The 27045-nt window shown below is 43.2% G+C and overlaps 1 protein-coding gene across 1 annotated transcript; it reads right to left on the reverse strand.

The window, feature by feature from the left end:
• Positions 1-1578: 1578 nt before the first annotated feature.
• LOC124613029 lies at positions 1579-18726 on the reverse strand. Its single transcript, XM_047141597.1, has 3 exons — positions 18060-18726; positions 4954-5076; positions 1579-1782 (listed from the first exon to the last, which is right to left on the reverse strand). The coding sequence occupies exons 1-2, from the start codon at positions 18710-18712 to the stop codon at positions 5007-5009; spliced, it is 723 nt and encodes a 240-aa protein (XP_046997553.1). The 5' UTR covers positions 18713-18726; the 3' UTR covers positions 1579-1782; positions 4954-5006.
• Between the last annotated feature and the right edge of the window lie 8319 nt (positions 18727-27045).

Here is a 27045-nt window from a genome sequence, read left to right on the forward strand (position 1 = left end):
TTGAAGTATTCTCTGTTGTACAATAACGCGTCTGACGACAGTGATACGTGCCTCGGGAGATGCCGGTATGTATAGCTCACATGAGATCTGTTGATTCTCTGATAAACAAAAATATAAATATGAATTTCTTTTCAAATCCGGTGCAGTTATCTGGTTTTAGGTGGGAAAGATGTACAAACATATCTTGAAAGTCAGAAGCGTTTAGCAGTCTCGAAACTCAATCTAATACACGTATGTAGTCACGTTGCGGGAACTTCAACGCAACCTGCGATATCTGAGTGGGAAACCTGTATGACGTACCATTCTGTAAGAGACTGATTGTCATCTAACAGATATAATGAACGACTATCGAACATTTCCATCTTATGTCATTCAGTATACAGTACCTTCCATTCCTATACACCCGTTCGTGTACAGATGAAACTGTAAAAATTATCATTTATCTTGAAACGCTCCCTTAGAAAAATTATACATGACTGTGCTTAAACTGACACACAATATTTTTTAGCGCAACGCAGTCTTACTTTTAATAATGCCTACAAAAGAATGGCCCTGACTAACATTAACCTATACGTCTCACAAATCACTTACCTCACAAAAATCTTCATTGCTCGAACTACTGCAATACAGCTAGCGGCAATACTGCCAGCTAAATAAAAGATTCAAACTACTGAAGGCACTAACTACTGATAGGCATACTTAGCAAATGAAAGATTTTGATAGAGGACAAACAATGTATTTACCTTAATAGTGTTCAAAAGTCATAATATATATATATATATATATATATATATATATATATATATATATATATATATATATATATATATCAATTCATGACATCCAGTCTTACAAATTTGCTGTCTCTGATGGACACACGTCCAGGTCATCCGCTCTCAAAACTCCGCCATCTCTCTCTCCACATCCACCACTGCTGGCGGCTCACCTCCAACTGTGCAACGCTACGCGCTGTTCACATCCAACTGCCCAACGCTACAATAGCAAATTCCAACAATGGAAACCAGCCACAGACTGCAAACAGCACAGCCAGTGATTTTCATACAGAGCGCTACGTGGCGTTACCAATAAAAAAGTCCTAAACAGCCTACTTACAATCTTACGTTTCACAAACTACTTGTTTGAAAACTTAAATGGATTGTTTTATTGATGCCCTATAAAAAATAAATTCCTTTGCCATCGTCACGATATTTTCTCGTCCAGAACATATGTGGCTTCGTAATATCTTCTCGTGTTAATCAATATCAGCACATAACGATCTTATTTCTCTTCATGAAATTTATTAGCTTTCTGGCAACAGTATCTTTAGAGACATAGCAACAGCACAGATTCTTCTTGAAGGGAGGTAAAAGTTCTAACAAGATGTTCAAGGAAAGAACAGGAAACTGCTGTTAAGTCGAATGGAACTTGGAACCAATTCCTCCTTAATAGTATTTGGTGCAGTGCGATGTCTGCGTCCAACTTTCAAAGTAATTTATATGAGAATTCAATTGAATACTAATAACTGATGTGTACAGAGTAAGATTGTGGTCAGGCCAAATAAAGGTATTTTTGTTTCAGTTTTGTAGTTTAAATTTTTTATTGTTACTACACAAATATAAAATTTTGGTTTTCTGTTTTGTTGGACTCTTCACATGAAGACAATAAAACGAATTGCTCTTCAGATCATAGACTCATTTCCTCTCTTTATGGACTTCAGTATGACACCAAACTGGGAAAATATCCAGACATATTGTGCGAATTGAGGATTTTCTCCGATGTTGCCTGTAAGGAAGAAAAATAAAGCTTTGAACTGTTTATAGGATTATTATGTTTATACAGAGTATCCCATTAGGAATGATCAATATTTTAGCACATAACAGGAACGATCATTCAAGCAAAAGGTCCTGTAAACATGGGTTGTATAATGCTTGTCTTTGGAGCTATGACCACTTCTCCGTCTTCGATAATGCAAAAGAAATCTCTTCTGAGGCAAGGTCTTTGCTTTTCATATCTTGGCAGAGACAGTATGGAACAAACCAGAAAAATGCCTTAAGAACTAAGAGCTCTTCCTCATATTTGCTGCTGCGAAACACATCTCGTATACTGAACAAGTGCTCATAGCTCTTAAGGTATTTATTTTAGATCCATGTTTACTAGACGTCCTTGCTCCGAGTGATTGTTCCTGTCAGGTCCCTGAATACTGACAATTCCTCATGGGACACAATAATAGTGTTACAAATATATTACGAACTGTAGCACAGTAACTACGGACAATGAGGTGTCATTCCAATGAGTGAGAGACAAGTATACAGTAGCACAGTTTTACATTTCAACAGGAATTGCATTTCCTATGGCACGATTCTCTGGTCACAGTTGGGCATCCCTCGCAGCTAAAAGAGACATGGGCGTGCCAAAATTTGTTATTCTGTTGCGGAATTGGTGCGAGAGACACGTTCACCCTAAATCGTTCCGCAGAAACATGGATAGAGAGGGACCAGAGAAGGTCCATGCTTGCTAAGGTCAACAAAGAGTTTAGGAATACGCTTTTGTGAACATATTAGAGGAGCTCTTCTCAGATCCCTGTAAAACCTCAAATCTTTCACAGACAACATACAGTGAAGCCTTGTCCAATACAGAGAGCTATTAACAAGGAAGCTAGATTGCAACCCTGTCTCAATCCGTTCTCTACTACTGACGTCCTTCCGTGTCCTTTGACTCTTACGACTGCCATCTTGTTGATGTACAAGTTGTAGATAATCTTTCGCTCCTTACGTTATATCCCTCAAAAATTCGGAGCTTTAGATTGTTCCAGTCGACACTGGCGAAATATTTTTCTAAAAGTATTACAAGAGTGAGCTTGTCCCATTTTCTCTAGCTCTGTACTGCTGATTTTAAAAAAAATAATTAAACGTTCTAGCCTACTGGCACTGCTCAGTCATCTCTGGCTCGTCGTACAATGGAACGTTGCATGCTGCATGCGGCAGTACAAGGTGTCCATGTAGATTCTGCCTCGAGAGACTGACCTCCTCTAGTGTACCACAGGAAGATGTCATGCGAGAGTTCACTACGATAAGTACCACATGCTGTACACAGTATCTGTAATTTCAAAAGTCGACAAAACGCCACGAAAGTGCACTGAGCTGCATTTTCCTATATACAGTAACATAGTCACACTAGGCTTTCCTATTGCTGTCTTGGACGCATTGTCACCGAGATAAATTAAAATTAGCTCGAATTTCCCTGAGCCCATCAAGATTTTAGGCAGAATTTCCTTGGTTGAAGTCGTGCGTGGTAGCCACGTGGTCTGGGGCGCATTGCCACGGATCGCTCGACTCCCCCTATCGGAGTTTCGAGTCCACCCTCGGGCATGGTTGTGTGTTTTGTCCTTAGCGTAAGTTAGTTTAAGTAAGATTAAGTAGTGCGTAAGTCTAGGGACCGATGACCTCAGCAGTTTGGTCCCATAGGAACTACCACCACCACTACTGCCTTGATTGAAAAACAAACGCTCAGGCTTATAGTCCTCTCCACAGATTCCACAGACGGTAACCTCCAGTCTCAGTCCCATTTCACTGGGATATGGTGTAAACAGACAGCCCTATCTTAGAACAAGTGTGCTGTGTTATGAACTTCATTCTCAAGACGGGTTTCAAGCGGCACTCCAAGCTAGTCTATCCTGTAAGACCTCATTTATCTTTTCATGAGCCCTGCAGCCTACATCCATTTGAAATTGTTTACCGTGGTCTGCTATTTTTTCACACACATACCTCCGTCCGTCACCAGATCGACATTTTTTGATGTCTCAGGATCAATACTATCAAGCAACCTCTTCTTTTAAAGTTGTGCCATAAATTTTATTTTTCTCCGATTAGTTCCCTTACCTCTGCATTACTTTTTCTACCTATCAATGTAATATCTGCTTTGATCTGTTACAGCGCATTTCTAAAGCTTCTATTCTGCTGTTCTCTGTACTGTTTATCGTTCACACTGTGTTATACTATAGAAAAGTATTTCAGGAAAAGTTTCATAATACTAAATTTATATTAGCTGATAAACTACGAGAGCGTACAGAAAATAAATGCCTCCGAATTTCTTATGTAAAACCTCTTAAAGCTTCTCTAAAATAAAACACGCATTATTAACATTCTACATGTTTATTCATCATACCTTACTCCCTTGCTCTCTTATTTCTCAACATTGACGCCTTGGGGAAGACCACATTTCTTCCAACGAGAGACGAGCTTATTGATACCGCCACTGTAGAATGTTTGACTTTGTTGACAGAGGCACCTCACCCCTGCGTGCACGGCTTCATCACTATCAAAGCGAAGTCATGGAATGTCTCTAACAGATGAAAATTGGATGGGGCCAAGTCGGGACTGTAGGCAGGTGTCTCAAGGCTTGTGTGCCGAAGAAGAGTATGCTGCGTGTGTGGACGAATTCTTCAAAATCGAAACTCGATTACGGGAGGCAGTTGCTCACGCACCGCTACGTTATACGCTAGATTTCGGACCCCTCTAGTAGTTCAAATGGCTCTGAGCAATATGTGACTTAACATCTGAGGTCATCAGTCCCCTACACTTAGAACTACTTAAACGTTACTAACCTAAGGACATCACACACATCCATGCCCGAGGCAGGATTCGAACCTGCGACCGCAGCAGCACCGCGGTTCCGGACTGAAGCGCCTAGAACCGTTCGCCCACAGCGGCCGGCTTCCCATCTAGTGGCAGAAGGCTGTAAACCGTAGACGTGAAAAATAGCGATGTAGAATGCCTGTAACAATTCTTTTATTTAAAATGCATTAAGAGCTTCCACGTAAAAATTCGGAGGTATTACTTTTCTGCACTCCCGAGTGCCTCCATTTTTCGGGACGCTGGCAAAAATAATCGCTCTATGTACGTTGTCACTAACTTTTGCAGTGCAAGAGCCTCTCGATAGAACACAGTAATTTACCTGTTGATGAGAAATCCTGGCTGGTCCCCGCGCATCTTGCGGGGCTGGTCCCACTAGCCGCGTCCGCCGTTGAGCTTCCTCCTCTGAGTCTCTGCATGAATCCTGGCTACAGCCGCCGCAGCGCTGTAAGGAGCAGGACTGCGGGTTACACTGATGCACCATCACCCTACCACTAACACATTATTCACAGAAAGGAATCAGGAAATTATTAACCGAATCAGTACTAACAGTATGTTCACTTGAAGTAGAAAACACGCTCCGGAAGAAACATATTTCTTCATTCAGTTAGTGAGGAGCCAATTTTCCGCTACCAAGCACCTTCACTAAGAAGAAAATATTCTGTAACGTAACATGTTGCGAACACAAAAGTTTATAAATAATATTCCAGTTCCATTACTGAATGTACTTTAAGTTTCGGCAGTAAAAACATTTATTTTGCCACAATGCCTTATTATCCCACGAAACAGATTAAAAAATGCATATGCCTTGTTGACCAGACAAAACGTTGCAACGTAACTTCCTGTCTACCGTATGCTTAGTATTCTCTCGTGCAATAACATTAACAATACCAAATAAAATGCCGATTAATTTTCCAGTTAAAGATGACACAGTCGTATGATTTAAGGAAATAAATTATAAAGGAATTAAATGTGTCAGACAGGGGGACTGACTATTCGCGACAGGTTATTGATCCCATAAACTAGACAGGGTGAATTTCTTGATGAATTTCCTCACGAGTCTAGAAAACACTAGACTAGTGTCTCTTCTACATCCTTCAAAAATACTCACTAGCCTACAGAAATACTCATAGCACAGATTTCACGATTCGTCAAACTGCGTGGTGTACGGGTCTCTCATCAATCTGAGGTTACGTAACTCGTCATGATGGGAAAGACATCAGCAGCCACTAGCAATTTTTTTTAATGTTATGAGACTTAACTGCTAAGTTCATCAGTCCCTAAGCTTACACACTACTTAACCTAAAGTATCCTAAGTAAACCGGCAGGACCTGTGAGGTGAGACTATGTGCAGTTGTCTCCGTAGAAGCGACAACAACGCAAGGAAAAGAGGAATAAATGGTGGTTTTTGAGAAAATGGTTAAGTTCATTGTTATTACTATTACTCTGTAGTTACGCTGTTGCTTTAGCGTTCAACAGTACTTGTATTTAATGAAATTTGTTTCTTACATAACCGATGGGTTGGACACAAGTAAACTAAGGCCACAAAGAAATTACACAGGTTCGCTAAATACTAAAGATGTGCTTGTATTTTACCGTTTTCAGCAAGTCATTACTTTCGGCAGATCCTGACAATTTTTCGTTAATGTGAAAAATGTGAAGTTGTACCGTTGTTTAGGGTTCACATTAACTGTAGGTACTCTTGTAACTGACTCGGTAAGTTAGTTCAAAGACTGTAAGAAGGCAACGGATGCCACCTTCAGTACGACCGTGAATAGTACAGCTGAGTGCTGTTCAAACCAGTCTTTGCGTTGATGGTAATTGCTTTCCCTTTTTTTGTAAGAAAACAATATCGACATCTATGAACAGACGTTTACCGCAATAAAAGTACATTTCATCGCCAACATTGGGCAACTGATATCTATCGATGCCAGTGGCTTAGTGAATTCGTTAATTGAACATTCTCGGAATAATTAACAATTCGCACGAAAAAAATACTTCCAGTGGACAGTAAGCCACTCATTACGAATACATTCCAGTTTGAAAGATCCTCGCTGTTCCATCCACATAAAGCTGACTTAAGTCAGAAAATGAGTCCAAGCTTCCGAAATAGCCTGCCGACCATTTTCTTCCGCAGTGAAGTCAGTGCTGGTGCGGTAATGATTACGAATGCATGTTGTCATTGATTCTGAAATATCAAGTGGGCAACAGAATCAGTTTTACATTCCTGACGTGGTCAGTCTGGGGCGACCGGCACTGTGCGATAATTGAAGAAAACTTCACAAATACAGCAAATTATTGGATGACAGCTGTCTACAGAGTTACGCAGTCATAGATCCGATGACGACAATATAGCTCTGTCGAAACAGGTCATTCAGTAAAATGATTTTCAGCGATCTGGGATTACGAAGTTTTCTTCAGTTATTGCCATCATTTTTATCATGGCGTAGGAGCGATTTGAATGAAGAAATGCTGGATCAATCTTAATAACTGTCACCTACAAATAAGATGGAAGCTATGGCCGAAATATGTATTGAGAATCAAACACATGTTAGTAAAATATCAAAAATCTATTACAAAACATGAATCAACAGTTCTATGCAGATATAAGCAGCAGGAGAAAAGGGTAACATTCAATACGTAAAGGAAACAAGAGAGAACAATTAAAATGAAATACCAAGGGAGAGGTTCTCGATTTAAAGAGGTGTTTGACACAGATGACGTCTTTCTCGTCTACTCTGTATCCTAGACTTGGTAGAAGCGGTGAGCAAATCAAAGACAAAAAAAAAAAAATTCAGAACTTGGCTTAAAATCCAGTGTGGAAAGATATCAGTATTGAAATTCAGGTTGGTATTAGTATCCTTGGTGACAGTAAGGCGACAAGAAGGTGAGGCGATAAGAACACATATTTCAGGAAATTACACTCCTGGAAATTGAAATAAGAACACCGTGAATTCATTGTCCCAGGAAGGGGAAACTTTATTGACACATTCCTGGGGTCAGATACATCACATGATCACACTGACAGACCCACAGGCACATAGACACAGGCAACAGAGCATGCACAATGTCGGCACTAGTACAGTGTATATCCACCTTTCGCAGCGATGCAGGCTGCTATTCTCCCATGGAGACGATCGTAGAGATGCTGGATGTAGTCCTGTGGAACGGCTTGCCATGCCATTTCCACCTGGCGCCTCAGTTGGACCAGCGTTCGTGCTGGACGTGCAGACCGCGTGAGACGACGCTTCATCCAGTCCCAAACATGCTCAATGGGGGACAGATCCGGAGATCTTGCTGGCCAGGGTAGTTGACTTACACCTTCTAGAGCACGTTGGGTGGCACGGGATACATGCGGACGTGCATTGTCCTGTTGGAACAGCAAGTTCCCTTGCCGGTCTAGGAATGGTAGAACGATGGGTTCGATGACGGTTTGGATGTACCGTGCACTATTCAGTGTCCCCTCGACGATCACCAGTGGTGTACGGCCAGTGTAGGAGATCGCTCCCCACACCATGATGCCGGGTGTTGGCCCTGTGTGCCTCGGTCGTATGCAGTCCTGATTGTGGCGCTCACCTGCACGGCGCCAAACACGCATACGACCATCATTGGCACCAAGGCAGAAGCGACTCTCATCGCTGAAGACGACACGTCTCCATTCGTCCCTCCACTCACGCCTGTCGCGACACCACTGGAGGCGGGCAGCACGATGTTGGGGCGTGAGCGGAAGACGGCCTAACGGTGTGCGGGACCGAAGCCCAGCTTCATGGAGACGGTTGCGAATGGTCCTCGCCGATACCCCAGGAGCAACAGTGTCCCTAATTTGCTGGGAAGTGGCGGTGCGGTCCCCTACGGCACTGTGTAGGATCCTACGGTCTTGGCGTGCATCCGTGCGTCGCTGCGGTCCGGTCCCAGGTCGACGGGCACGTGCACCTTCCGCCGACCACTGGCGACAACATCGATGTACTGTGGAGACCTCACGCCCCACGTGTTGAGCAATTCGGCGGTACGTCCACCCGGCCTCCCGCATGCCCACTATACGCCCTCGCTCAAAGTCCGTCAACTGCACATACGGTTCACGTCCACGCTGTCGCGGCATGCTACCAGTGTTAAAGACTGCGATGGAGCTCCGTATGCCAAGGCAAACTGGCTGACACTGACGGCGGCGGTGCACAAATGCTGCGCAGCTAGCGCCATTCGACGGCCAACACCGCGGTCCCTGGTGTGTCCGCTGTGCCGTGCGTGTGATCATTGCTTGTACAGCCCTCTCGCAGTGTTCGGAGCAAGTATGGTGGGTCTGACACACCGGTGTCAATGTGTTCTTTTTTCCATTTCCAGGAGTGTATATTGATAACCCTATGTGTGTCGCATGTGTAAATTATCAGAAGATTACACTGTGTCTGTTTTTGTTAGGGATCGTGAAATTTCAGTTCGACGGCGATATGACTTTCTTTTAATAGCATTTTAGTATAGTACATCGAGAACATATAGAAGTAAGAGTTACAAATTTAATAAATAAAAACTCACTGATTCTGTCAGTAACCGACAAGCGATTTCTACTTTTCTTTTTTAGCGCTCTTGTCCGCACTTCAGTTGGAGCCTGTTGACCTTGGCCAATAAATCAATATCGCACTAGATCCGCGCCGTACAGGCAAACTCTTCGACATCCAATAGATTCCGTCTACCCGCAAATGGGGGCTAGAGCAGCAGCGGAGTGGCAATCAGCTGAACAGGTGTCGAATTCTTTCTACAGGTACATTTCTTAAGTAGAGCACTTGCCCGCGAAAGGCTCGGCACACAAAAATGGTTCACATGGCTCTGCGCACTATGGGCTTAACTAAAAAAAATGGTTAAAATGGCTCTGAGCACTATGGGACTTAACTTCTGAGGTCATGAGTCCTCTAGAACTTAGAACTACTTAAACCTAACTAACCTAAGGACATCACACACATCCATGCCCGAGGCAGGATTCGAACCTGCGACTGTAGCAGTCGCGCGGCTCCGGACTGAGCGCCTAGAACCGCTAGACCACCGCGGCCGGCGTCCGGCACACATTTTTAATCTCCTGGGAAGTTTCTTATCAGCGCACACTACGCAGCAGAGTGAAAATTTCATTCTTGAAACCTTTCTTAACTGTCTAACAGTGGTGTGTGAGTGGCCCCAAGGTTGTTGCTGAACTCGGAGGAGGGGAGGGGGTTCTTAGAGGAGCTCTTTCCAGTATTATTTACGCATTCTTCAGTGCTGCAACCTAACCCCCCCCCCCCCCCCTCCCATGATCATATCACAGGGTAAAGCAGAAATTGATGACTGAAAAAGCAGATACACTCATTGCTGCTTAAGATCACACTCAAATTTTGTCGAATAGTTTTTTATGGTCCGTAGTGGCTGCACCGCGTATATCAGAGCAGGAACTGAGTACGTGCTACACTCCAAAGGGGTCAGATCGCTTTCAAGCGTTTGCAGCCCCACGATGTCCTTAGCGGAAGGATGAATCGTCCGAGGGCTATCAGCAGTGTCGAACGTCGTCAAGAACATCATCATGTTGCTCATCACACAACGAACTGCCGTTTTATACCACGGAATGTGTGTGAATGAACGCCCCAAGAGAAGGGATGGTTTCATGACCGCCCTTTGCGCCACCTCCTGACGTCTTTCAAGTCGGGTTTGTGTGGAGGAGTGTCTGATGAGTTTTTCTCTGTCACCCATAAGAATACCGTGCGATTTAGATGCTGGGTGTGGTACCAGTACTGTTTACCCTTCACTACGAAATAAAATGCCAATTAATTTTCCAGTTAAAGATGACACATGATTTCCGCGATTTCCCTAAACTGCTTTAGTCAATTCTCGGTCTGGTTCCTTTCAAAGGGCACGGCCGACTTCCTTCCCTAATCCGATGGGACCGATAACCTCGCCGTTTGGTCCCCTCCTCAGATCAACCAACCAACCAAACTTTCACTACTTGTTCGTGATATGAACGACGTTCATAGGTCCTGTTTACACAAAAACAAGTAATCTAACGACCTTTCAGATCAGACTTTAAAAGTGAATGGCAATGACAGAGAGAGGGATGAGAATTCTTAGTACCTATTATGAAATTGCATAATCGACAGGTAGCGCAAATTTTCTATGGAGCGACATTACAATATCATGTAGAAAAAGTTTTCAGGTTTAGTCGACAGTGAAAGAGGAAAAATTACAACAATCAACAGTCGGGATTCATTGCTCTGTATATGAAGAAGCACTTTGCGATAAATTTACAGTCTTTGAGTACGTGAAGAAATAGTCACTACGAATGGGAAAATTTTTGAAGTCGCATGCATGATTTCACAGTTTTAGATGGAAGTGAAGGAAGGTATGGACGCTCTATATATAACTGTATGTACGTTTGTTAAGTCAAGGAGAGTAATTGGAATGATTTTTCGATTAAGAATTTATGAAGAACAAAGGAATGGAAAAATACAACGTCCAGAATGGGCTGCAGACCTCTCGTTGTATGTGGACTTGACTGCACACTGTCAACAATAAGACACTGCAAGGTGAAAAACAACTTATTTCGGATTTGATGAGGATACAAGGAACAAATTCTGACTAATTCATACCACTTCCATAAGGTCACTGGTGTTAAAGAAAACGTGAGATTAGAAGAATTAACTGTGGCCTTGAAAGAATTACATGGACACTTTTCCGAACATTTTGAAGACAACGGCAATCTTACATCTGTTTGGGATCTGCGTTTGAGACTGTTTGCCTTTTCAGCTGAAAGCGCTGCTGTGCATGTGCTGAGGTAATTGATTGATCTGTAATATAATTTTCGTTTTAAAGGCAAGTCCTTTTATGTTAAAACGGTGCAGGACGTTTACGTCGTATTCCTCAGGTAGAGTTTCGACGTCTCCATAATGAGGTTTCAAAGGTACTATTATATTTCGACCAACATATGAGTGTGAAAAACCTTTTTTCGGTTACGAAACTAAATAAGTCACTATTACATGGAAGTTGAGTGCGAAAACTGTGTAATTTTCAGCGCCTGTCCACATGCTGACGGTCCGTAACAGATAAAAATTATATTACGTATTCATTGCGCCAAAATTAATGAAATACGGTTGATAGTTTGTTTTGTTTGTGGCACATGTTGTTGAGGAATGTGAAAATTGTAAGTAGGCTGTTTAGGTTTTTATGTTGGTAGCGCCACGTAACGCTCTCTATGAAAATCACTGACTGTGTTGTGTGCAGTCTGTGGCTGGTTGGCATTTTTGGAATATTTGTTATTGTAGTGTTGGGCAGTTAGATGTGAACAGGGCGTAGCGTTGCGCCGTTGGAGGTGAGCCGCCAGCAGTGGAGAATGTGTAGAGAGAGATGCCAGAGTTTTGAGAGGTTGCTATAAGCCGACGACATGGACGTGTGTCCGCCAGAAAAAGGAAATTTTATAAAAAAAGAGAAAAATATTGTGTGTCAGTTTTGTGATGATCAGAATAAGTAAAGAGAGAAATGTCTGAGTACGTTCAGTTTTACTCAGCTGTGTTTGTATCAAATAACATAGAAGTTTACCAGCACAGTAAATCATAATTTTTCTAATGGGACGTTTCAATATAAAACCAAGCCCGTGAGCAGTGCGACTGCACTGCCATTTAAATGTGGTGCATTCGCAGGTTCCTCCTCCACCCCCTTCTCACCGACAAATGGTTCAAATGGCTCTGAGCACTATGCGACTTAACTTCTGAGGTCATGAGTCCTCTAGAACTTAGAACTAATTAAACCTAACTAACCTAAAGACATCACACACATCCATGCCCGAGGCAGGATTCGAACCTGAGACCGTAGCGGTCGCTCGGTTCCAGACTGTAGCGCCTAGAACCGCACGGCCACTCCGGCCGGCGCTCACCCACAGACACGTTGCTGTGGCGGTGAGAGAAATGGGTAGCGAGGTTGAGCGCCACGGCACTCGTGTTCGGGCATGCCTAACGGTCCGAATTCTTGTCCACCTCTGTTCTAATGTTTTCAACACTTGCAAAATATTTATCGGGCAGCGTCAGCGGCGATGTGGTCCTGTACAGGAAAACATCCGCATTGGACCATTGTAAACAGATGCAGAAAGATATGTACATAATTTCCACCTAAGATAATGAATGGTAGGTCTTCTTAAATGTGGATAAATGTAAGATAATGCCCAAATTGAGGAGGTACCGTATACCAGTGCCCCACTACAAGATTAGTGGGTGACGTCTCGAGTATAAAAATTTGGAGGCCATTCTAATCAGCGATACGGAATGAGACCGTCACATAAAACTATTACTCACGAAGATTAATACAGGACTTTTGGATGGTTCTGGGAAAATAAAATGCATCTGTGAGGTCAATCACATACAAGACAGCAGAGTTTTGTTGCAGTGTTGGGAGATGTGATCAAGTTGCCATAACAGCAGATAATGATTTCAGAGATTCCATGCTGGGATCGCAATTGGTCTGTATAGAACAAGTGACAGTGTAACGGAAATGCTTGGGGAACTTAAATCAGAATACGTAGTAGGAATACGAAGTAGATCTAGCAAAATCCTATTGCGTAAATTTGGCTAAAGCGAGTCCGAAGAATGTTGTGCACCAGTTACTGCGTCAACATCATACATCACGCGCTGTGTTTGTGTGAATTAGGTAAAAGAGATTAGTGTACATGCGGAAACATGTGGAGAGACATTTTAGACTCGCTGAGTACGCTAATGAAATTGAAAAGAAAATGGATATTAGTGATACTTATACCCTCCGCTGTACAGCGGAAACTGGCCTATGGAGTATCTGTACAGATGTATAAATACTAAACCATGTGTACTATTTATTAAATGATCCTCGCATAGAGATTAAAATATATACGAAGTGGTTGTGTGTAAGTGGTAGCCAGAACTGAAGAGAGTGGCTCCTGAAAGAAATTCGTTGTGTGTCAAATAAAATAATGGGAAGTTTTTCCAGTACATCTACATCTGCATACATATTGCGCAAGCCACCGTACGGTGCATGGTAGAGGGTACAGTGTACCACTACAAGTCTTTTGCTTTCCTGCTCCATTTGCAAATAGAGCTATGGGGAAACGACTGCCTATATGCCTAACTTCTTTTATGTTATCTTCGTGGTCCTTACGCGACGGCAGTACAATCGTTCTGAAGTCAATTTCAAATGCCAGTCCTCTAAATTAACTCAGTAGTGTTCCTCGTAAAGAACATCGCCTTCCCTCAAGGAAGTTCCCGAAGCATCTCCGTAGCTTTTCCATGTTTATTCAGACCTACCGGTAACAGACATGGCAGCCCGCCTCTAAATGACTTGAATTTCTTCCTTTAATCTGACCCGGTGGGGAACCCAATCAACGGAGCGGTACTCAAGAATAGGTCGCACATGCGTTCTCTTTTACAGATGAACCACACTTTTCCAAAATTCTCCCAATAAACCGAAGACCATTCGCCTTCACCACCACAATCCTGACACGCCTGTGCATTTCTTATCGCTTTGCAACGTTACGCCTAGATTTTTAATCGACGTGACTGTGTAAAGCGACACACTACTAATACCGTATCAGTGTATTACGAGTTTGGTTTTCCTACTTATCTGCACTGACGCACACGTTTCCACATTTAGAACGAGCTGCTATTCATCACACCAACCAGTAATTTCCCCTTAGTCATCTTGCATCTTCCACAATCACTGAACGGTCGGCACCTTGCTGTACAGCACAGCATCATCAACAAACAGCCGTACAGTGCTGCTCACCCTGTCCGCCAGACCATTTATGTGTGTATAAAATAAATGCCATCCTGTCACACTTCCCTGGGGCACTCCTGACGATAGCCTTGTCTCCGATGAACACTCACCATCGAGGACAACGTGCTGGGTTCTGTCACTCAAGAAATCTGCAAACCACTCACATATCTCGAAAACTATTTCGTGCCGGCCGGAGTGGCCGAGCGGTTAAAGGCGCTACAGTCTGGAAACGCACGACCGCTGCGGTCGCAGGTTCGCATCCTGCCTCGGGCATGGATGTGTGTGATCTCCTTAGGTTAGTTAGGTTTAAGTAGTTCTAAGTTCTAGGGGACTTATTACCACAGCAGTTGAGTCCCTTAGTGCTCAGAGCCATTTGAACTATTTCGTATTCTCGTACCTTCGTTAACAGTCTGCAGTGTGCAAATGCTTTTTGGAAATCTGGGAATATGAATTTGGCTATTGCCCTTCATCCGTAGTTCGCAGGAAATCAAATTAGAAAAGAGCTAGCTGAGTTTCGCACTAGATGCTTTCTACAGCCATGCTGATTCGTAGACTCATATTTTCCCGTCTCAACAAAGTTTATTATATTCGAAGTGAGAAAAGTGTTGAAATCTATGTTAATGTTCTTGGTCTGTAATTTTTCGGGTCCATTAGTTTACCCTTGAAATGAAGAAGATAGATATAGATGATGGATACATTAATTAATAAAGACATTGTACAGAGGACACAATTGTAGAACTAGAACACCAACGGGGAACTCTGAATACTTCGAAATAAGACAAGGACTTAAGCTAGGAAGTATTCTATTTGCTGCATTTTTTAATGTTTTGATGAAGTGAATGAATAGGGCGGTTAAAGATATAGTAAAAGAAAAAGACAAAAAGATCATTTTTGCAGATGATATGGTAATATGGGGTGATAAAGAGGTAAAGAGGTAGATGTACAGTACAACTTGATGCGTGGAGGGAAATAAAGAAAAGGCGTGGATTAAAAATAAACGAAGATAAGAGTGAAGGAATGGTATTTGGAAAAGAGCAAGGGATCAACGGAAATAGTACCTGGAATGGAGACCCCCCTCAAAGTGGTAGAAAGATTCATTTATTTAGGGAGTGAAATATCTAGGGATGGAAGAATAACTAACGAAATTGATGGGAGGTTACAGAAGGGAGGCAATTTCTACCAAACAATAAAACACCTGATTTGGAATAAGGGAGTTTCAGAAAGAGCAAAACTCCTGATGTATAAGAATTATTGCTTCCCTATTGTGACCTACGGTGGAGAAACACGGACAATGACAGAAAGGGACTGGAGCAGACTGCAAGCAGGGGAAATGAAATTTATCAGAGCAGTTAAGGGAAAAACAAGAATGGACAGAGTAAGGAATGTAAAGATTAGAAAGGACCTTAAACAAGAAAGTATGAGAGAAGAAATTGAAAAAAAAGAGATTAAGATGGTATGTGCATGTTAAGAGGATGCATGGGCCGAGACTCCCCACAATTATGGAAGAACTAAAGATGGATGGGAAAAGACCTAGAGGGCGCCCAAGAACACGGTGGAAAATGGGAGTGAGAATATCTGTGGAAAGGAGAGGAGTGACCTGGCAGCAAGTGGAGGATGAAAAGTGATGGGAAGACAGAGCCACATGGAGAGGACTCGTCAGGACCCAGACCCGGCAGTAGTTGGACCGGGATCCGGATATAGAGAGATAGTTTACCCTTCTTACATACAGGTGTCACCTGCACTTTTTCCAGTCTCTTAGGAATATGCGCTGGGCAAGAGATCGCAGTAAATGCAGGCTAAGTAGGAGGGCAATGCCGCAGAGTGCTTCTCATTCATCAAGGAAGGCGGTCCGCTCGAGTAATGACCCGTTTTAGACACAGTGACGTTTCAGCACGCTGACAATGGAGCAGAGCTAGTTCCAACTGGGAATACTTGACATCAGGATAGGGACTTCCCTTTACAGAATTTGCCTTAAAACCTAGATAAACCACCTGAAAACGTCGGTATCAATTGGTTAGTGGGAGCGATTTTTATTTTTAATGTAATTCTGGGACAGTAAATCTTAACCTAATTGTTTAAAAGCCTAGTCTGTATAAGACAGTACTTTTTTAGGTGTCTAAAGAGGGAAATCGATGACTTTATTGAGGTGTACAGTGTTCCTATGGGTCTGCCTTCCACACTATCAGCCGAGAGATTTCTGTATTCGCATTTCGGCTCCATGCCGTAAATTCCTCTCGAAATCCGTGGGATAAAATAATAGAAAGTGTTTCGTATGAATATGTAACTTAAGTATCAATATTATGAAAAGGAAAGTTGCTACTCACCATATAGCGGAGATGCTGAGTCGGAGATAGGCACAACAAAGATTGTCATAAATAAAGTTTTCGGCCAGTAAGGCCTACACACACACACACACACACACACACACACACACTCGCAAACGCAACTCGCACACAAGACTGCAGTCTCAGGCAACTGGTGCCACACCAGCGTTTTGAAGTTGCTTTCAAGATACCTCTTCCGCCAGTTAAGTCGTTCCAGAGGATTCCTCTGCCCCCTAACTACCGTTGGTTTCTTCGCAGTTAGCGATAGGAAATGAAAATGAAAGATACCGTCGGGCTTCGATATCTAATAACGTTGGGGTAGGAGAAAAAAGAGAGTTGTCAAGGGAGGCAGATAGAAAACAGAGATCTGACACAAGTAAGTGGAAGAAATGTCAGAATGATCTTTGTGGTTACCACCCACATGCTCACAAGAAGGAAGTCCCCTAGGGGGACTCAACTTTGTCTGGAATCTCAACAAGCTACAAACCGAATATATCCATAAATAAAACTAAAACCACAGCGCTTTCAGATATTCACCCGGTACGAACAAAACTAGTTCAAAGATGTCCAAATGTGTGTGAAATCTTATGGGACTTAACTGCTAAGGTCATCAGTCCCTAAGCTTACACACTACTTAACCTAAATTATCCTAAGGACAAACACACACACCCATGCCCGAGGGAGGACTCGAACCTCCGCCGGGAGCAGCCGCACAGTCGATGACTGCAGCGCCCGAGACCGCTCGGCTAATCCCGCGCGGCAACAAAACTAGTCCTCGATAATAAACCGATAGGGGAGGTAAAACATCTCGAGTGTTTAGGATGCATCATATCATACGAAAAAGATACGAATGTACAGAAAATCAATTAATACTAACCAGCGTATGTGTGGCAGAACAACAAGAACACCAAAGGGTAAATCAAGGAAAGAGACAAAACTGAAATTTTATGAAGTCATGGTAGTTTCTACTTTATTATATGGGGCGGAAAGTAGGACTCTGAGAACGAAAGATTTAAGGTAACCAGATGCATCAGGAATGAGATTTCTAAACTCTGTGAAAAACTACGCTAGTGTTGACAGAAATAGAAACGAAATAGTTAGGGAAGAGTCACGGAACTAACCAATAGCCCAGAAGGGAATCCAATACAAATAAAAATGGAAAAACCCCGTAGTTCGTGTATAGCCGCAAAGACTCCTAAACCGGAAATACACCAGAAGCCATCGGGAAAGAGAAATGTGGGAGAACTAAGGATGAGATGGTGGGACCGGAAAAGACTCTAGGCCTACTGGAGTAGCAGTATGAGAAGAAATTTCGACCGACTGACGGACTGACGTTCTCACGTCAAAAGAAAATCAGTCTGACCTGTCTTGCCTTCTGGCCGCCTCCTGAGCCCTGGACAGCTGTGGGGACCTGCCGTAGCGGCTGCGGCTGCGGCCGAGCCCGCGGCTCCTGGACAGCGGCGGCAGGTCGTACCAGGCGCGCAGCAGCAGCGCGCCGCCCGGCAGGCGCTTGTAGCCCTCGAGCAGCTGCAGCTTGCCGGCGTCTGCGCGCGAGTCGGCTTCGGCCACCATGCGGCACCTCCTCCTCACGCCGTCGCGCAGGATCACGAACTCGGCACCCTGCGGCTCCTCCAGGTCGCCGGAGCTGGCGTCGCACTGCAGCTTGCGGTTCGGCCTCACGATCTCCGGGTACATGGACACCAGCCGGCGGAAGCGGTACGCGTCCGTGGTGCCGCGGTAGTCGCGCATGTTGTACGTGATGAACTTGCACGTGTAGTCGAGGCCCAGCAGCCTGTCCAGCTGGAAGAAGACGCCTCTGCTTCCGGAGGGCGGTTGTTCGCCTTCGAAGCAGCCGATCTCCGTCGTCTTGGGGAAGTAGATCAGGAGCTGCGGCTGCGGCTGTGGTTGCATTTCGGACTCGAGACCTCGGACGTCGTGGTCGGAGGGCACGTAGGCCGCCGCCGGGACGGCTACGGCGGCACCGACAGCGAGCAGGAGGTACGACACGGCGGACATCTCGGGAAGTGAGCGAGCGCGCCGCAGCCGCGATCTCCTTTATTGAGTCAGAGCAGGAGGAAGTGCGTCGCTGCGCCGCCGACCGGTCGCGGTGATTACTCACTGACCAGCAGTGGTTGGTCCTATTTGCTACTACTCACGTCTGGGGTTCCCCTCAAAACTGCGGTACACACACGGCTTCCAGGTGGTTTGTAACGAGTAATCACATTTTCACTGGCCGAGCGAAGATTTTCGCTGCAAAGCGAAGTGCTTCGTGCCATGTCAGAATAATTAAGGGTTTGATATACAGAAGAGTGAAAGTTACTAGACACAAGATTATTTTTAAAAAAATGAGAACATTTTACAGTTTAGAAGCATTTATTTGCCAAATTAAAATACATTAGTACTTCATCAGGTTACGCTACATTCAGATGCTGCTGCACGCAGCGACCGTTACTTTGATTTGTAAATAACACATTTCAGCTATCAGTCATCCTTTGGCATTTTTATTGGCAGATCTAGATTTCAGCTAGCAACTAGCCATCCTTAATGCTAAGAATACAACAGGTACATAGTTAGACGATGTCATACAAAAGTTGCAATTAATGGCTTAACTCATATGGTTTCTGCCGGCCGTGCGGTTCTAGGCACTTCAGTCCGGAACAACGTGACTGCTACGGTCGCAGGTTCGAATCCTGCCTCGGGAATGGATGTGTGTGATGTCCTTAGGTTAGTTAGGTTTAAGTAGTTCTAAGTTCTAGGGGACTGATGACCTCAGATGTTGAGTCCCATAGTGCCCAGAGCCATTTGAACCATTTGAACCATATGGTTTCTATATTACATATCACTATCCTTTTTTGGTCAATGCATGTAACGCCTGTTCGTCTGGCTTTGTACACAGTTCATGGAATACTAATTTTTGCGGGAGGCGGGCCGTGTGGAGAACACATCGGTTGGTTATATGGCGCCATCTATGTGAACTACATATACACCACTTCAAATCTAATTACGTGAAATGGAATATAAGTAAAATTCTTAAATCGTCCGACGTATTCTATCTTTATCGTCAAGTAATAAAATTTCGATGTTCATTCCTTGTGAGTCCGTTATTATTATTAAAACATTTAATTTACATCATGTGGGTAAAACTTTTTAATTTTTTTAAAAAACATTTTTTAAATTTATAAAAACACTGGAGGACACGTGCTGCATACATCTATTGGTTGATATGGCTTAGATACATTTATTTTTTATTATATCTCCCTTTATTAAAACACAATAAGTATATTGTTCGTCATATAGTTCATAGATGGCGCCAAACATCAGTCAGATGCATATATCTATAGCAGTATAGCCAAATTGCAATAACCATGCATCTGACTCATGTTTAGCGCCATCTATGAAATATTTAGTGCCCGCATCTCGTGGTCGTACGGTAGCGTTCTCGCTTCCCACACCCGGGTTCCCGGGTTCGATTCCCGGCGGGGTCAGGGATTTTCTCTGCCTCGTGATGGCTGGGTGTTGTGTGCTGTCCTTAGGTTAGTTAGGTTTAAGTAGTTCTAAGTTCTAGGGGACTTATGACCACAGCAGTTGAGTCCCATAGTGCTCAGAGCCATTTGAACCATTTGAATTATTTAGTAAATATGACGAACAATATACTTATTATGTTTTAATAAACGGAGATACAATATAAAAATAAATATATCTTAGCCATATCAACCAATAGATTCATACAGCACGTGTCCTCCAGAGGTTTTATAAATTTAAAAAATCTTTTTTAAAAAAATTTAAAATGTTTTGCCCATCTGATGTAATTTAGATATTTTAATAATGATAATAACGGATTCACAAGCAGTGAACATGGAAATTTTATTACTTGACGATAAAGATGGAATACGTCGGACGACAATGTAAGAATTTTACTTACGTTCCATTTCATGTAATTAGATTTGAAGTGGTTTACTTCCATTGAGGTTTATATGTAGTTCACATAGATGGCGCCATATAACCAACCGATGTGTTCTTCACACAGCCCGCCTTCCGCAAAAATTAGTATTCCATGAACCGTGTACAAAGCCAGACCAACAGGCACTACATGCATTGACCATGAAAGGATAGTAGTATGTATTATACAAACCATATGAGTTAAGCCATTAATTGCAACTTTTTTATGACGTCATCTAACTATGTACCTGTTGTATTTTTAGCATTGAAAATGGCTAGTTGCTTGCTGAAATCTAGATCTGCCAATAAAACTTCCAATGAACGACTGATGGCTGAAATCTATTATTTACACATTAGTATTTCGTGTGCATGCTTTTGTTCTTATTGAGCAATTCAACACGACTTGTCATTGTTTCTATGAGTCTTGAGTATAAATCTTCTTGATCTTCATCATGGTGCCATATTTGTATGCGTTTCATCATGTAACTTCAATGTAATGTTGATCATCCTCAACTTCAGCTTAACAGTTGTCCACAGATTCCCTGTAGGGTTCATGTCTGGACTATTTCCAGGCTACGCCAACGTTTCTACAATGTTTTCAGGTTAGAACTGCGAAATTGATTTAGCTTTCTGACTCGATGCACTATCGTGCATGAACACAGTCACGGTCAGGAAACCATTCCTTCACCTGAGGTAAAAGCCTCTTTTCCGAAACTTTCATATACTGATTCTGATTCATAGTGCCTTCCAAAACTTAAAGTCGGCCAGTACCCTTTGCTGACATGACACACCACGCCATAACAGATGTGGGATGTTTGACAGTTCGCGCTGTACAAAGCTCAGGAAACTCTTCGTCAACCGTTCTTCGGACACACTGGCTACTTTCTTAAGATATGGAGAATATTGACTCGTCAGAAAAGCAAACCTGAAAGGAATAAAACTGTTTAATCATAGAAAGTCTATTATTTCAGATATTATATGTTCATATGAACCGTACTGTACATAAGAAAATTTCTCCATGTCTTTGTGGAATATTTTGGTGAAAACAATTATTCATTTTTGAAAAGACATTTTCGCATGAAGATTCTCAACTAATTTAAATAAACTTTATTTACCTTGCTCCGGTCCTCCCCAAACTTACCTCTAACTTCATTAGCCCATTTAAGCCTCTTTTCACTCATTGCAGGGGTAAATTTTGCTTTTTTGCGTGGACGAAGAGCTGGAGCCCTTGCACCAATAAGCTTTCTGCGGACAGTGGAAGTACAAACATCGACTCCATAGTTCTCCAAAGCCCTCTTCGAATCTTGACATGTAGCTCTTCTGTTGTCTTTCGCCATCTGGACAAGTTTGCGTTGAGTTCTAGGGGAAAGTTTGCTCTTGCGTCCACACTTTCCCAGACGGGCTGGTCTGAAATTAACACCATCTTTCTCTGCCTGGCTAATGCGGCTTATAGATTTTTGTGAAATCTGTAACCTATTTGCTATTTCTCGCCGTGAATACCATATCTCTCCGAGTAACAGCTGTACAGTCGTAACCTTTATTGGTGAAATATCGCATTTTCGACCCATAACCAACAAATATCAGACAAACAAAAGAATTATCAACACAATAAAAATATTTATATTTTATGGCTAACAGTGAAATAGAAATACTCATTAGTTATACTTTAAGTATAGATTATACAAAAACCCAACCGCAAGAACGTCCCAGCTGAACTGCACTGTCTGCAAAACAGTTGCAATCATGCAATCTTTGCCACGACAATACCAATTGACTGCTTCGGGAGTACTGGCAACATTTTTAATAACATAGTACTTCCAATAGCAAATGTAAATGTTGGCATACGGATGTAAGCGAGTGAAAATGCAAATGTCACATGGCTGAATAATTGTGAGAGAAATTAGGAAACATCGTTACATCCGTTTTGAGTCTAATAACTTTCACATCTCTAAGTCTGCAGGCTTTCGTGGCCGTTGACGCTGAAATTAAAATCTTCTTGGTTATTAGGCCGCGTCGTATTTCTGCTGTACAGTCGACGTTTGGATTGAAGTGTACTCTGGTGTTACATGTATGTAACCACATTGTAAACATTTCTTTGCAGGTTTAAAGTTGAAATGAAACTAGATTCGGAGGGTGGAGGATTCTGTTTGTGGACAACTTTTCAGCAAGAAAAAGGCGTCGGTGTGAAGAGTTGTCGCACGTGTAGCACTACTTAATTATTTTAACTACTAAGGGAGAAGTTGAATAATTATAATATTTCTACGATTGTTGTACTACAACTGGTAACTGTTTAAATGACATCATGATCCCAAGTGACCGGTTCAGTAAGAGCTTTGGATTTAGCTCTAGTTTTAATCACAGAGGTCATGATTAGCTCCAAAAAATCGAGGCGGTCTGTAGAGATCTCGTATGATATCAACAGTTATATTTCGTGAACTTCTTAAAGTTTTAGCAAGGTGCCTGCTTTTATTAGTCCCAACATTTCACATTTGTGATCGACGTTTTTTGCGTATAGTCATATGTTTCTCTATTAGATTACACTAGAAGGAGTGCTGGGAAATAATCCTTCCGAAATTTTCATGTGAAAACTCGTCAAGCTTTCCAGATAAAACACATTTATTACAAGGACTTTTACGACACACTCCTTTTTTGTCGGTAATGTGTTCCGTATCCTTCGCCTAATTAGCTGAGTGGTATCGTGTCTGTATACTGTACAGTGAGCCCGGATTCCAGTCCTGGTAAGGCTGGAGATTTTTCTCCGCTCGTGGACTGGGTGTTGTGTTGCTATTATCATCATTTTGTAACGGTACCACCGACCGCTTTAAACGATAATCGATGCTAATGTTATACTTCTGCAAGGAATTTTTGGAAGTTATGACAGTGAGATAACCTAATGGAAACAGAACAGTCAAACTTGGATTCGTTTCCGAAACACTCCAGCAGAGAATAACTAAAAGCAAACAGGTGGGTCAGGAACAGACGTTCTCCCAGCACAAAAGCAATCGTAACATTACATATTAAAAACGGTTCTCTTGTATCAAGCAAAATGATAAACTAGAAGGCAGTGCTAAGGCTAACCTAGCCTTCCTTGACACACACACTGAACTCTTTCCTTATATCTGTTCACACAAGAGCACAGTAACCTAACCTTGCAGATAAATGTGCTACTAACTAGAAAGTCAGATAAACAAATGGCCGATGAGATAATAAACAGCAACATATGCATCTCAACAACACGTACCTTAAATGAAATAGGTGCAACAGTTTATAAAACCAGTTAACGACACATGAAACTAGTAGTAATACTGAACAGGGAAAAGCTTGAAATGATTCAGAATTTAAATCAGGGGGTGTGTTAATGATCATACTCTCTTACTTCATTGCTTGGTACAGGGTCTCTATGCCTGTGCATTAACCAGCTTGCATTAAAACAGATAACAAGTAAATAGTTCTTTTTTAAATTCCGTTTGAAACAACTAAACAGAATGAAAATCTAATTACACTGGCTCTAAAGGAGCCTTTGCATTGCTTCCTCAACTAACTAGCCTAGTACATGAGGGCCCTTAAATTTTCATAGTTAGAAGAACCATGCTCATTAACTAAACTACACCAGTATTATGAGAAATGGTAAGTATTCTTATAATTAATTATAGATTAAGTAAAGCACGACAAACTATAACTCTTTAAATAACAACTGAGCTTTCATAAACAGTCTCTTGATCTAATCAAAACTATAACTGGCTGTTCAACTGACAACAAAACATTAAATTCAAGTTCAACCACTTTCTTATAATAAATTAAGAGACTTGGAATTAATTTCACTAGGATAATATTCCTAGGTTTGTGATTTGGGATAATCACGGGCGTAAGAAAGAGTTTTTAGTAACACCACGATTATTATCAAAATCAACCAAATTTCACAAATACCTGGTCCATTTACAGAGTGCCAAATATAAACAGTTTAGTGGAAGATTGGTGGTACTGGTAGCGTGATTTACAGTGGCTATTAACCTGGCGGCGATACAGTTATAGCAGTACTGTTGCTCTCGCCCTGTTACATGTCTTCTTTGCGTCGGAATTATATTTATAGTGCCAAAAACCATGCCATGATAATGCTATCACCAAATGCAGCATCCGAGACCCATAAATACTGCCCTTCAGCTCTTCTGGCCTTAAAAGACGAGGAATATGAGTCACAATGATCCGCTACTGCTAGCGGGGTATTAAGCACAGCACCGTGGAGCCCAGACTCCTTACTTGTTAGAAAGGACGAGTTGCCACTTGCGCGCCAACCACACCTTTTCCACTCCGCAAGGCTACTTCCGTAGGTGTGGGGCTCCCCGACTTCATTTACATTCGACCCCATGTTCCCTAACTATGGACCAAATCATATACAGTACATTACATAACAATCATTTCAGTAGTCATCTAAATTCACAAGCATAATTTAAACAACATTGTTCAAACATTCACATAACTGAATGGTTCAAATGGCTCTGAGTACCACGGGACTTAACTTCTGAGGTCATGAGTCCCCTAGAACTTAGAACTACTTAAACTTAACTAACCTAAGGACATCACACACATCCATGCCTAAGGCAGGATTCGAACCCGCAACCGTAGCGGTCGCGCGGTTCCAGACTGTAGCGCCTAGAACCGCTCGGCCAGTCCGGCCGACTCACATAACTGAATCAAGTATATATAGTCAAAGCATTTTCATGACAGGTAAAACATTACACATAAGCAATACTGCAAAATGAGACAGAAATATCGATCTATATACAAAATAGGTCACAAATAGGTTTTACAATTTCATCATCACCGACGCCCAAGTCGCCCAGTGTGGCGTTGCCTGCAATAATTTAAAACCCCATGGCCGAACTTTCCCGTATGGGGCCTCTCAGCCGTCAATAACAGGCGATCATTTCATTTCTTTTATTGCGTGGGACTGACTATGAACGCTGCGTCTTCCCTTACTATGTTATGTATATCATGACTTCGATTCCAGGCAGTACATTTTTCTTTGCGGTTTCATCTTAGGATTATTGATGTTTCTAAATGATTCTTTTTTTCCACTTATGTACCGATCTGCACCTGAAAATCAGCTGTCAGTGGGCCGCAAAGCCGGTAGTGCTTAAGAACGAAAGGATTTTACATTCCTGGAAATGGAAAAAAGAACACATTGACACCGGTGTGTCAGACCCACCATACTTGCTCCGGACACTGCGAGAGGGCTGTACAAGCAATGATCACACGCACGGCACAGCGGACACACCAGGAACCGCGGTGTTGGCCGTCGAATGGCGCTAGCTGCGCAGCATTTGTGCACCGCCGCCGTCAGTGTCAGCCAGTTTGCCGTGGCATACGGAGCTCCATCGCAGTCTTTAACACTGGTAGCATGCCGCGACAGCGTGGACGTGATCCGTATGTGCAGTTGACGGACTTTGAGCGAGGGCGTATAGTGGGCATGCGGGAGGCCGGGTGGACGTACCGCCGAATTGCTCAACACGTGGGACGTGAGGTCTCCACAGTACATCGATGTTGTCGCCAGTGGTCGGCGGAAGGTGCACGTGCCCGTCGACCTGGGACCGGACCGCAGCGACGCACGGATGCACGCCAAGACCGTAGGATCCTACGCAGTGCCGTAGGGGACCGCACCGCCACTTCCCAGCAAATTAGGGACACTGTTGCTCCTGGGGTATCGGCGAGGACCATTCGCAACCGTCTCCATGAAGCTGGGCTACGGTCCCGCACACCGTTAGGCCGTCTTCCGCTCACGCCCCAACATCGTGCAGCCCGCCTCCAGTGGTGTCGCGACAGGCGTGAATGGAGGGACGAATGGAGACGTGTAGTCTTCAGCGATGAGAGTCGCTTCTGCCTTGGTGCCAATGATGGTCGTATGCGTGTTTGGCGCCGTGCAGGTGAGCGCCACAATCAGGACTGCATACGACCGAGGCACACAGGGCCAACACCCGGCATCATGGTGTGGGGAGCGATCTCCTACACTGGCCGTACACCACTGGTGATCGTCGAGGGGACACTGAATAGTGCACGGTACATCCAAACCGTCATCGAACCCATCGTTCTACCATTCCTAGACCGGCAAGGGAACTTGCTGTTCCAACAGGACAATGCACGTCCGCATATATCCCGTGCCACCCAACGTGCTCTAGAAGGTGTAAGTCAACTACCCTGGCCAGCAAGATCTCCGGATCTGTCCCCCATTGAGCATGTTTGGGACTGGATGAAGCGTCGTCTCACGCGGTCTGCACGTCCAGCACGAACGCTGGTCCAACTGAGGCGCCAGGTGGAAATGGCATGGCAAGCCGTTCCACAGGACTACATCCAGCATCTCTACGATCGTCTCCATGGGAGAATAGCAGCCTGCATTGCTGCGAAAGGTGGATATA

This window comes from Schistocerca americana, chromosome 4 (assembly GCF_021461395.2).
Source record: "Schistocerca americana isolate TAMUIC-IGC-003095 chromosome 4, iqSchAmer2.1, whole genome shotgun sequence".
Taxonomy (NCBI): domain Eukaryota; kingdom Metazoa; phylum Arthropoda; class Insecta; order Orthoptera; family Acrididae; genus Schistocerca; species Schistocerca americana.

Coding starts and splice junctions, on each gene's coding strand:
- LOC124613029 (XM_047141597.1), bottom strand. CDS start 18,712: ATGTCCGCCGTGTCGTACCTCCTGCTCGCTGTCGGTGCCGCCGTAGCC. Junction 5,077..18,059: donor GCGGCCAGAAGGCAAGACAG/GTCAGACTGATT, acceptor TGCTCCTTACAG/CGCTGCGGCGGCTGTAGCCA.